Raw genomic sequence first — 13,061 nt, forward strand, 5'->3', positions numbered from 1 at the left:
ACACAACACCATTACCATTTACCATTAAGATCGGTTCAGCTGGTCTTCAGTTAGATTTGTACTATTAGGATTGGTGCAGCTGGTCCTAAGTTAGATTTGTACTATTAGGGTCCTAAGTTAGATTTGTACTATTAGGGACAGTTTGGCTGGTCCTAAGTTACATTTGTAGTATTAGGGTCGGCTTGGCCAGTCCTAAGTTAGATCTGTACCATTTGGGTCTGTTTGGCTGGTCCTAAGTAAGATTTGTACTATTAGGGTCGGTTTGGCCAGTCCTAAGTTAGATTTGTACTATTAGGGTTGGTTTGGCTGGTCCTTAAATAGATTTGTACTATTAGATTTGTACTATTAGGGTTGGTTTGGCTGGTCCTAACACAGATTTGTACTATTAGGGTTGTTTGGCTGGTCTTAAGTTATATTTGTTCTATTAGGGTTGGTTTGGCTGGTCCTAAGTAAGATTTGTACTATTAGGGACAGTTTGGCTGGTCCTGAGTTAGATTTGTACTATTAGGGACAGTTTGGCTGGTTAATAATGATTCCGCCAATCCTCACTTAGATTTGTACTATTAGGGTCGGTTTTGCCGGTCCTCAGTAAGATCTGTACCCTTAAGATTGGTTCAGTCAGACTTGAGTTGAATCTGTACTCTTAGGATTGGTGCTGCTGGTCCTAAGTTAGATTTGTACCATTAGGATTTTTCTAGTATGTATCTTCACCAAGTTGTCTCCTCTTACTTATGAAATAATTTCAATCTTTTAGTATCAAATTGTTACTTGAAAAAAAGAAAGATTATTTAATGAATTTTTTTTTTTTTTTCCAGATCATGATCTATTTGGGCTTCCTCTGTCTGACCTTCATGGGTGCTTTTATCCTTTCCCTAGCCTTCGAGGCTCCATTTATGGGTCTGGAAAAGGTGATCTTCAAGCGAGAAAGATCTGAGAAGAAGTGATCTCGTAATGTTGTAATTGAAAATGTATTTTATTGAATGATTTTCCATGGAAAATGTCTTGAATGTATGTTTATATTTCCTTTGCTGTACAATATATTTGAAGGGGTAAACATGACCTAGAACTGCTATTAGATCAGTTAAACTTGTTAAACAGTTAACAACTTGAAAAATTGAACATTGAAATATGATAATTATCTTCAAATCTCCTGCTTGGCATTGATCAGTGTTATTTTGGCTTTGTCCAGAAACTTACAGGTAATATTGTTACATACACTCAGGAAATATGTATAGATTTAGTGCTTTTAATTTTACATTTTTAACAACGACATTTAATAGTTTAAGTGATAAAGCTTTAGATATTTTTTATTGCAAGCTATTTAATAAGATACAATGAGAAATAACAGAATGTTTTATGTCATTTCATGAAGTTTTTATATACCTCCTGAAATACATTAGGATTTAGTTTCCTGAGCTCAGTTTGAACTCACCAAAAAAAAATAAAACCAAAGCGTCTTATTGATCCATACCATTTCGGTACAAGTGAAGTCAGTAACTTTTTTTGTTTTGTTTATAAAACATGAAAATAAAAAGATCTTTTTAAATGAATATCAGTTATTTTCTAAACCATGAGATGATTTTTTGAAAAATTTTCATTCCAATTTACCTTGTTAATAGTATGTTTGTCTGTACACTAAATGATACAGAGAGTAGAGGTTCCATTTACCTATGATATACTGTAAAAATATATATTTATGTGGTAATCATATTTTAGCCATTTTTGTGCTGGAATATTGCACTAAATCAGGATTTCTATAGAAAATGATGTGGGTGCACCAATTCATTATTGCAGTATTCTGTTTAAGTTTTGTTATGCGCCAAAATAAGTACATTTACTATCTTTATATGGTTCCTTTTCATCAGTGTGTGGTATACACAATCTCACACTTCATTATGTCAATCTAATTCTTTAGATTTGATTTTTATTCTCTGTGTGCCATTATAATCTAGTGGATCAGGAAAGGTTCTATTGTCATATTTATCCTTAAATAAGCCCCCCCCCCCCCCTAGTGTAAAACTCTTGTACCATATTTATCTTCAAATAAGCCCCCTCCCCTAGTGTAAAAGTCTAGTACCATATTTATCCTTAAATAAGCCCTCTCCACTAGTGTAAAAACCTAGTACCATATTTATTAGCCCCCTCCCCTAGTGTAAAAGTCTAGTACCATATTTATCCTCAAATAAGCCCCCTCCCCTAGTGTAAAAGTCTAGTACCATATTTATCCTCAAATAAGCCCCCTCCCCTAGTGTAAAAGTCTAGTACCATATTTATCCTCAAATAAGCCCTCTCCACTAGTGTAAAAATCTAATACCATATTTATCGTCAAATAAGCCTCATCATATAGTGTAAAATGTCATTGTTCAAGTTTGGGGAGGGTTTTTTGTGAACCACTTTTCTATAGTTTACTCTTTTAGAATTGAGGATTCTACAAAAATGAAGAAATGGCTTACTGATATTTGTAGGCAGTGACTTATTTTGGATAATTATGTTATATTATTTCTATGATCTAATTATAAAGATCTGTTTTATTTTAATCCTCCCATTCTCCACTGTAATCTAGTGACGGGGGATAGAGTATATACTATTGTACACTTCATTAGGATCTTATTTCATAGATCTCACCTTATTTTTAACCTGTTTGTCTAATACCATTCTAGTAGTTTTTAATGCATTATATCTTGTTTCATCTTATACAGAAATATACAATTAGCAACCGATAATTTGTTAACAAAGGCAACATTATAGACATTCGAGCTAGGAAGACTGGTACTATATTGTTAGTAATATTCACCAGGGTATATAATTTCAGTACATTCACTGTCATTAAATTAAGTGTGATGATAAATACCCAGAAACCATTCATATACACACAAATGTACAGAAGTGTTTACTGCTTAATGTTTACAAGGCGGTGTTGTGTGGAATTTAATACCTGTTCGAACTGGGACAAGCATGAAAATATAAAGTCTCGTGAAATTTAATAGTTATACAGTGTTAGATATCTGATGTCCAAGCAAGGATGGTATCAAATATCTGTTATAGGAAGGCTGGTGTTAGATATCTGATGTGATAGGAAGGCTGGTGTTAGATATCTGATGTGATAGAAAGGCTGGTGTTGGATATCTGATGTGATAGGAAGGCTGGTGTTGGATATCTGATGTGATAGGAAGGCTGGTGTTAGATATCTGATGTAATAGGAAGGTGGTTATATTGAGTAGATGGCTGGAGTGTGATAGGAAGGCTGGAGTTCGATATCGGTGTTTCGTAGATATCTGAGTGGTAGAAGTATAGATAGGTTAGGGCAGTATTAGATATCTGATGTGATAGGAAGGCTGGTGTTAGATATCTGATGTAGTAGGAAGGTTAGTATTAGATATCTGATGTAATAGGAAGGCTGGTATTAGATATCTGATGTAGTAGGAAGGTTAGTATTAGATATCTGGTGTTCTAGAATGGCTGATATTATATATCTGAAGTGCTTGGAAGGCATGTGTTGAATATCTGATGTAGAAGGAAGGTTAGTATTAGGTATCTGATGTGCTATAATTACAGATGTTCCTGTTTTAAAGCTTGTATGAAGATATTTTTGATAGTTGCTTGTAGATGTTGCAGTATATTTTTTTACAATTAATTTGCTTTTTGGATAATATTGTGATAATAACTGTGATTTACTTTCTTTTATTATTCAAAATTAGTATACTCAGGATTATAACCATTTAATCTGTCGGTCTGTATGATTCCGAATGATTTTTAGTCAGAGTCTGTACCGAGGCCAAAGTTGTTACGATTGTTTACCTGTCTACCTGTACATTATGTGTTTTTCGTTCTAATATCATTGTTTCTTTTATGCATTTGAATTGACATGGCTAAAGATTTTAATTAACTGAATTGGTTTCTATAAATTATTATGTCTTAAAAAGTATTTTCAATAAAAGTATAGACTTATTATTAAATTTAAAATGATTTCCCATAATTGGAGGATTTGGAAAAATAGCTATCTGGTGATCAATGTTTTTATTAAATTGTTTTTCTTGAACTTAGGTTCCTGAAATATGAACCCACTGTTTCAAAATATTCTCATGGCTGGTATTTATTTATTTTTTTTTTTTTTTTAGTTTAAATTTTTTTTTTTTAAGTGGGATCATAATCTATTAAAAAAAAAGACAGCATTGTGGAAAAAAGTTTGAGGTGTTTTTATTGAGATGTGTGGCAAGTTTGATGGTCTTCTGTTAAGAAATGAGTTTTATACAGCAAAATTATACTGAGGTAGGACAAGTACAAGGGACAACAGCGTGAGAACATTTTTATTTCTCAGGTGCATGTAATTATTGCTGATGTTGTGTGCTTAATTTTACAAACCATACAAGATATTTTTATAAAGGCAAAAACAATCAGGAAATTTGCTCAGAATTGTTGACTACTATATTGAGTTCTCAACACTACAATACTGCTGTACCCTGCCGGCTCAGAACAGAAGGGATGGAACATGTTGGTGATTTAGGAGTGACCAAAGCTGAGGCTTTGATAAGACAACCTAAATGTTAGTACATGTACATGTATTATAATTAACAGCCAAGTTAATATCAGTCCAATTCATCCTCATTTAATGTCCTCAATAAATTTGTATAATTTAAATCAAGTACAACATGTAAATATACTACTAATAAAAATATATGTATGTATATGGCCCTTTTAAAATAGAGATCTGATACAATATATATTTATTGTTATCTTGTATTTAGTGCTTTTCAACACAGGTCATAGAACTGATAAGCCCCCTCACAGTTTCATAAAAATATGTATTGTTTTACTAGAAGTATTCTTAATTAAGAAATATTTTTAACATGAGTTAAAGGTTTCTGTGACCTATTGTGATCCATATTCGTCTACAATTTATTATTTAATAAAGTTTTCATATTTTGAAATTTTTATGGACCTACAGTATTCTACGGTGATGGATCTGGAGTATGGACTTTGTGAAGTTTTCGCTTTCATATGTAAAAAGTTTTGTGTGTAACCAAAATATATATAAGTTGTTTTTTTTTATATCATTTGGGCCCCAAATGGAACATCAAATGGAACAAAAATGTTGAATATATTTCAGGCGTACAGGTATATAGGTTAAGGCAAAGTGACACAAATAGTAATTTCTGCCGCTTGCAGAGTAATGCCCCTTTAATTACCTTGTCTATAAAACCAAGAGACATTATCATTTATTGATAAAAGGCCGAGGCATATAACACTGTCCCATGTCATTATTACTGGGACTATCTATAGGAAGCCAATCTCATTATTTCCCGCATCTATGTATATTACACCTTAATGTATGAAAAGATACCAGATATGGACCATAATTTTACATTTAATAGTGTTAAATTCAATACAAGGACTAGACCAAATTAAGTATGCTAATAAATTCAGTTAGTTTGACCGAAATGTAGTATATTCCAAATAATCATATATATAATGTAGAGAGACTTGGGACTAAAATATAGAATTTAGCTGCATTTTTATATCATTTCTGATAATAAAAGTCCCAAATTGTATGTAATGTTTGTGGAATTTGTGTATAACACTATAGACAACATAGACTAGCTGTCTTATGGAGATCCCATGCTGTAAATCCATGTAGAGAATAGACCCACTGGCTAATGAAATGTTCATCTGGAAGTTGGTTTGGACGGGTATTACCTGCCAGGCACTTTTATTACATTGTTTAGAATTATGATATTTGAATCAAATTTTGATATTGATTCAAATAAAATTGAAACTTTTATGAAAAAAGATTACTGCATGCCACAATGAAATTATAGACCTAAACAAACATTAGAATTAGATAGTTGTAAATTGTCTTCAGAACAGAATCTAACAATTATTATCTGTTAATATTTAATGCATGTGACCAAGGCGGAGGATACGATAAGGACTAGGGTGGTGTTTTGTGATTGTTCTACAACGGTGTGATGTTCTTTTCTGTATAACAGAGCTGTGTTTGAGAACTATGTTGCCTGTACATGTATTTAGATTTACAATACTTGTTAAACATAATGGTGGCAAAACCCCACTCAGGTTTGACTTACAATGATTACATTTATTTTTATGTGTATTAAATCTTACACATTTTAATCAATATCAGTGGACTGTTAAACTTTATACAAGTTTTCTCATGTTGTATTTATATGAAGATTTTATAATAATGGCCGGTGATTATTGTGGTGTTTTAAGATTTGACTACTGTCAATAAATATTCTCAAATACGGTTTTCATATTTGTATATAATTGCATGTTTGTTGTCATTAAAGTAAACCCAAACGTAAGTGCTCACTCCTCAGCACCCTAATTAGGACAAACCAGTAATTTTAGATACAAGTTGATGGTAATTAAATATACAATGTACGTGCAAGTTATTTGATGTTTTTAGTGAATTTTTATGTGGTCATCTCTTATTAATTATCAACTCTATTTTAAAAACGAAGAGAAAAATAAATAAAAATAAAAGAAACATATATATATGGATAACGTTACAGAACACAATCATTCTGCCATATTTCTTAACATGAAAATTACAGTTAATATACAAAAGTTATTAAAAGAGTTTGGAAACTTTTTTTTTTTAAATGAAGAAAACATATGGTATATGAAATAGATATTGTCATGCAGTTATTTTTACATATGTGGAGGCATCCCGTTTTGGTTTCTTCTGCCAGCTGAAATTTGGAGTGGACCTTGACTCTATTGAACAATTTGATGGTTTAATACTAATAATTTTCAATAACAGTGTCCTAATTACGGTAGTGTGATATAAAGTGATATTAGCATGGTTTTTATACTGTATTTTAGTCGGTGAACAATTTATACTTGTGTGTGATACAGAGTCTTTACTACTGTGTGTAGGCTTATTTTACAGACTGCTATTCTTATCAAATCTATGTATAATTTCATCAAAGAGTTCTTATCAAATCTATGTATAATTTCATTAAATGTAGTTTTCTCCCATACATGTGTTTTTGTACTTTATCCATTTAAAGAAAAATATATTAAATCAAGAAGTATCTTGGATGCTTACATATAACATACATGCCTATTGCCTATATACAGCTATGATGTCAATGCTGCTGCACTGCTGACGTCCTCAGACGAGGCCATCCCTCATCGTGTGTTTCGACCCCTGGCTCGGTACACTCAGGATAGGGGGTCCACAGTGATGATCAGTCACTGTGCATTGGTGGTTGGTGTCCAGCACCTGGTGTCCTTCTTCATCCACACCCAGCATGAATATCTTTCTGCTGCCTTGGCCATCCTCTGCACCGCTGATCTTTTAGTCCTGCCAGGTACTCTTAATGCAGATAACATTCTCCACACAGACTGTGCGCGGAAGCCTCTACATCCAACTGCCACTGGGAAGCTCCACGTCTGCCACCCTCTCTCCCTGCACTCCACCAGCAATGCTTTGTACTTTGCTCTCTTCCTATCGTGGGCTTCGCTGCACCTTTCTTCCCATGGCACTGTTAGCTCTATGACAATGATCTTTGTCGTTGGTGACCAAAGAACCATATCCGGTCTGAGGCTGGTAGGTACGATGTCGGAAAAAAATGTTAGTCTCTGGTCCAGATCTACAGTCAGCTTCCAGTCTCCTGCCTGGATGAGGATTCCGGAAGTTTTCTCAGAGCTTGGTGTTGATGTTGTACCTTCCTACACGAACCTGATCTGTGTATGTTTGGGCCTTTGGTGGCTGGCCTTGCTCTACCGTTCTTTTTCCATTATGTCTGCCAGCTCCCTTGAGACTTGGTTGTGGCCCCTTGTGTATCTCCTCTGTTACAAGGCCATGCGACAAGAGGTAAGTATGTGTTTAGGGTTCCTCTCTGTCCACGCAGGGAGCAGTCTGGTGTTTTTGCAGGGTCCCAATTATAGAGATTTGCTAGTGTTGGTAGCATGCCATTCACAGACCGAAGGAGATACTGCAGTTAGATTTGAGGGTACATTTTAGATTTCCGACCATGACAGTGCACGCGGTTCTGTGTCCATACCTAGTCCATGCTCCCTGAACTCCAAGTTCAACTGCTTTGGTCTGCCTTCTTTCTTCCTCACTACTTCTTATTTCATTCTGGACCATCCTACGCCTTTCTTCTGCATCAGCTTTTTTTCTAGAAGGTGATTTTAGGTGTTCCTTAGCCTTGGCTTCCTACTGCAGTTGTTTCGACGATGTCTTTGTGTCGCAACTGCTCTTGATGTTGACCACTTTCTGCCAGTTCGTACTTCCACGCCTGCAAACCGAACATTGTCATCCTTTGATTCTTTCAAGGTCATGATGAGCCTTGCCTTGCCTTGCCTGTCTTGAATTCTTCATGTAGTGACGAGAGAGGTTGGAGTTTTGCTGTCATGCTGTATAGGCCTACTGCATTGAAGCTTGGGGGAACCCCCAACCACTTCCGGAGGTTTCTGTTGATTATGCGGTCCATTTTCTCTACAGTTGAAGATCTCATAGAGCATTAAGGGCCAGACTAAGCGTGGAAGGAGACCATGCTGATACATCCAAGCTTTGAGTTTCACCGGAAGACCTGTTTTGTCTATATCCCTCATTCCTTCACTGGCCTGCTGTTCTATTCTTTGGATGTTTACCTTATATCCGAGTGATTCGTCAAACCACCTTCCCAGGCATTTGATCGGGTTTCCAATGATGGATTGTATATCCTCCACATATATCTTTAGTTGGAATTGTTGTATGACTGATTTTCTTTATTATCAGGGATCTTGACCTTTTGGGTTTAAAGGTCATTCTTGCCCTGGTTGCTGTTTCCTCTAGGGCTGTCTGTATCCATCTTGTATGCATATGGGTGTGTGTAGTGTTGATCAGATCATCCATGAAGCCTGGTGTTGCTGGATGTCTTTGCACATTTTGTCTGCCTTTCTCCTGCTTTGATGATCATATCCATATCCATTACAAAGTATACAAGATAAGTGAGATGGTACATCCGGTCACAATACCCTTCTGCAATTCTTGCCAAGATGTTGTAAAAGCATTGGTTGTAAAGCGCAAATGTATCCCGCTAAGTAGCTTTGGATCAGTCCTCTGAAGTGATCTGGTTTGTAATTATGTGCCAAAGCCTCTTGTATGAGCATATGTGGGATGGTTCCATATGCTTTCGCAAGACCCAGCCATACTACTGTGAGGACATTGGTTTCCCTGATGAGTTGAGTTACGATGCTAGTATGTTCTATGCATGCATCCTGAGAATCCAGGTATTCCTCCTTTTTGAACTGATGTATCAACATACTGGTTCTTTGTCATATAACCTCCTTGCTAGAACTTTTGGGGCCGCGGTGGCCGAGTGGTTAAGGTGTCCCGACGCTTTATCACTAGCCCTCCACCTCTGGGTTGCGAGTTCGAAACCTACGTGGGGCAGTTGCCAGGTACTGACTGTAGGCCGGTGGTTTTTTAGGTCACCTGAGACGAAGTCTCAAGTGACCTATTCTAATCGCCTTTTGTCCGTCGTCGTGCGTCGTGCGTCGTCCGTCGTGCGTCCGTAAACTTTTTACATTTTCGACTTCTTCTCCAAAACCACTTAACAAAATTCAATGAAATTTGGCAGAAAGTTTCTATGGCTGAAGGTCAACCAAAATTGTGAATTATATGGTCCCCAGCCCCCAGGGGCCTGAGGGGTGGGGCCAAAAAGGGTCAAATTGACTGAAACTTCAAAAATCTTCTTCTCTACTCTCAGATATGGTAGAATCAAATACTCTTCATAGAAGGAAGGGTCTTAAGGTGCTTTATCAAAATTGTGAATTTCATGACCCTGGGGTCTCACGTTTGCCCCTGGGGAGGGGGTAAACTTTTCTATAGTTTATATAGGGAAATCACAATTTTGACTATTATTTGTTGGATTTCTATTGGAATTCATTTTAACTTGTATCAAATTATCAGCATGGGATGACAGATTGATGGTATGTACATGTTGGCCCTGGTTGACCCCCAGGGGCTGGTGGGCGGGGCCAAAAAGGGTCAAATTGACTGAAATTTCAAAAATCTTCTTATCTACTCTCAGATATGGTAGAATCAAATACTCTTCATAGATGGAAGGGTCTTAAGGTGCTTTATCAAAATTGTGAATTTCATGACCCTGGGGTCTCACGTTTGCCTCTGGGGAGGGGGTAAACTTTACTATAGTTTATATAGGGAAATCACATTTTTGACTATTATTTGTTGGATTTGTATTGGAATTCATTCTAACTTGGTTCAAATTATCAGCATGGGATTACAGTTTGATGTTATGTACATGTTGGCCCTGGTTGGCCCCCAGGGGCTGGTGGGCGGGGCCAAAAAGGGTCAAATTGACTGAAATTTCAAAAATCTTTCTCTATACTCTCAGATATGTTAGAATCAAATACTCTGCATAGATGAAGGGGTCTTATGGTGCTTTACCAAAATTGTGAATTTCATGACCCTGGGGTCTCGCGTTTGCCCCGGGGAGGGAGTAAACTTTACTATAGTTTATATTGGGAAATCTCATTTTTGACTATTATTTGTTGGATTTGTATTGGAATTCATTCTAACTTGTATCAAATTATCAGCATGGGATGACACTTTGATGGTATGTACATGTTGGTCCTAGTTGACCCCAGGGGCTGGTGGCCGGGGCCAAAAAGGGTCAAATTGACTAAAATTTCAAAAATCTTCTTCCCTACTCTCAGATATGGTAGAATCAAATACTCTTCATAGATGGAAGGGTCTTAGGTGCTTTACCAAAATTGTGAATTTCATGACCCTGGGGTCTCACGTTTGCCCCTGGGGAGGGGGTAAACTTTACTATAGTTTATATAGGGAAATCACATTTTTGACTATTATTTGTTGGATTTCTATTGGAATTCATTTTAACTTGTATCAAATTATCAGCATGGGATTACAGTTTGATGTTATGTACATGTTGGCCCTAGTTGACTCCCAGGGGCTGGTGGGCGGGGCCAAAAAGGGTCAGATTGACTGAAATTTCAAAAATCTTCTTATCTACTATATGTTAGAATCAAATACTCTTCATAGACTGACCCCATTAGGACTGATGGGTGGGGCCAAAAAGGGTCAATTTAGTTGGCCGAAATATTTCAAATCTCAGGTGACCGTTAAGGCCCTTTGGGCCTCTTGTCTCCGGGTACTCCGACTTTCCTCCATCTCCAAAACCTGGCACGTCCTATAAATGACCCTGACTGTTAATAGGACGTTAAACAAAATAAACAAAAACAAAAGAACTGAGAATATCTTTCCTTCTACATTCAGCAGCGAGATGGTACGAAACTGCTTTATGTCCTCCGAGTTATCCTCCTTTAGCACGAAGCAGCCCTCGGCCTTCTGCCAAAAATGTGGAATCTTTTCTTTCCTACCTATAATTTCAAGCTGCTTCCAGAGATGTTTTAGGATCTTCGGACAATTCTTGTAGACCTTATAAGGAATACCATTGGGCCCAGGTGCTGATCCAGATCTAGCTTTCTTGACAACCTCGTGAACTTCCTTCCATGACAGTTCCTTTCTATCCAATGGTACCCTTAGTTCTGGCTCTACTTCTATCGTTTCACATGGCCCTAACGGTCTCCGGTGGTGTTCATCTCCATGTGTTTCTGATAGATAACACTCCAGTTCTTCTTTTTGAACTCCCCAGTGTCCCTGACTTGGTAAATCTAAGGGTTTTCTACGATCTTTTTTTTTTTTTATCTTTCTCCCCATTTCTCGTCCAGCTTTCCATATTATATCTGTTCTCTGGAGGTTGTTCCTCTTCTCTATTAGGGTAGCTCTTACTTAGACCAATCTTCTCCTCGTTCGCTGTTTTGTATTGTCTTGTGATTGTTTGGTGTTACTAGTTCTTTTGCCCTACTACTTCCTTCCATTGCTCCAAACCGCTCAAGTCCCACTGCGTATACTAATGTTGACATCGATGTTACCTTCCTGTGTATTCGCATACCAGCGTACTCTGTTAGATCTTGTCGAGGTCGTGGTTAAAGGTCTCCCATCTTTTGTCCTCTGAAGATGACCACTTTACTGCTTCTTTCCTGGTGTTTCTTACTGCCACTTGGTATGTCTGAGTTGGGTTCTGACTACCTGGTTCTGCCTCAATATTGGCAGTAGGTAAGAGATCCTCAGCATTGTGGTGTTTTTCCTGGCCGTGGTTCTCCTCCGTTTCATCAGTAAAGACTGCGTCCTCCTTCCGCTTCTCAGGTCTACATTTGGCTTTGTCCGGTGAATCTTTAAACCCCTCAAGTTCTCACACACTTTCCCGCAGTGACACTTTGTTTCTTCCGGTATTCCCGTCGGTGTCCGTTGTACAAGCCGAGTCGTTGCCGTCATACCTACGTTGCTCAGTCTTTCACCCCCCTTTCTCTCAGAAGTACCTGGGGTGTTGTATTTCTGTCTGTGTTGTAGGTTGCTGTCGTATCCCCTCATGAGAACCGTGTGTTGTGCATAACAGATGAAAAATAAACCATAGCACTTTCAGTTAGATCATGAAAAATCGTCACCTCACATATAACTGTAAACCATTTTATGGATCTTATGTAAGTAGAAAGTGAACGTAACTCTTGGAGTACCGAAGTTAATGCTGTGGCTTTTGATGATCTGTGTCAATTTTCTCTGCCACACCAAACACCAATAACTCTTTCTTGTATAACTCTCCGCGAAGTTAATGCTGTGGCTTTTGATGATCTGTGTCAATTTTCTCTGCCACACCAAACACCAATAACTCTTACTTGTATAACTCTCCGCTATACCATTAAAACCTACGAAGCTCAATCCCATATGTCCTTCCCAAGTGAAAAAAAGTCACTATTTCTGGATATATGAATAATAAAGTATTCTGAAAACTAAGTTAAACACATTCCCAAAGTCACTGAAATATGATATGTACATTTATGTTGAGATCTCCACTAAGTGATCTAGCTATGTGGAAAGTTCGGTAAATTACTTGAGCATTTTGAGCAGATATCGTACTGTTGGTGTTGAGCATGATTGGTTACGGCACACTTAGTCGTTCTTACTTCCACCTTACGAATTAACAGCTTCTATTTTTTGCCTCTAC

At 37.1% G+C, this 13,061-nt stretch overlaps 1 protein-coding gene across 1 annotated transcript in view; it reads left to right on the plus strand.

The window, feature by feature from the left end:
- LOC117321786 (nose resistant to fluoxetine protein 6-like) overlaps positions 1-6,999 on the plus strand; it is a 29,387-nt gene extending 22,388 nt beyond the window's left edge. The window contains exons 15-16 of the mRNA XM_033876349.1: positions 816-3,204; positions 3,335-6,999. Of these exons, the coding sequence (XP_033732240.1) occupies positions 816-944 (129 nt within the window). The 3' untranslated portion in view covers positions 945-3,204; positions 3,335-6,999. The remainder of the gene's footprint in view (positions 1-815; positions 3,205-3,334) is intronic.
- The last annotated feature ends 6,062 nt before the right edge of the window (positions 7,000-13,061 follow it).

This window comes from Pecten maximus, chromosome 2, assembly GCF_902652985.1.
Source record: "Pecten maximus chromosome 2, xPecMax1.1, whole genome shotgun sequence".
In the NCBI taxonomy this organism is placed as follows: domain Eukaryota; kingdom Metazoa; phylum Mollusca; class Bivalvia; order Pectinida; family Pectinidae; genus Pecten; species Pecten maximus.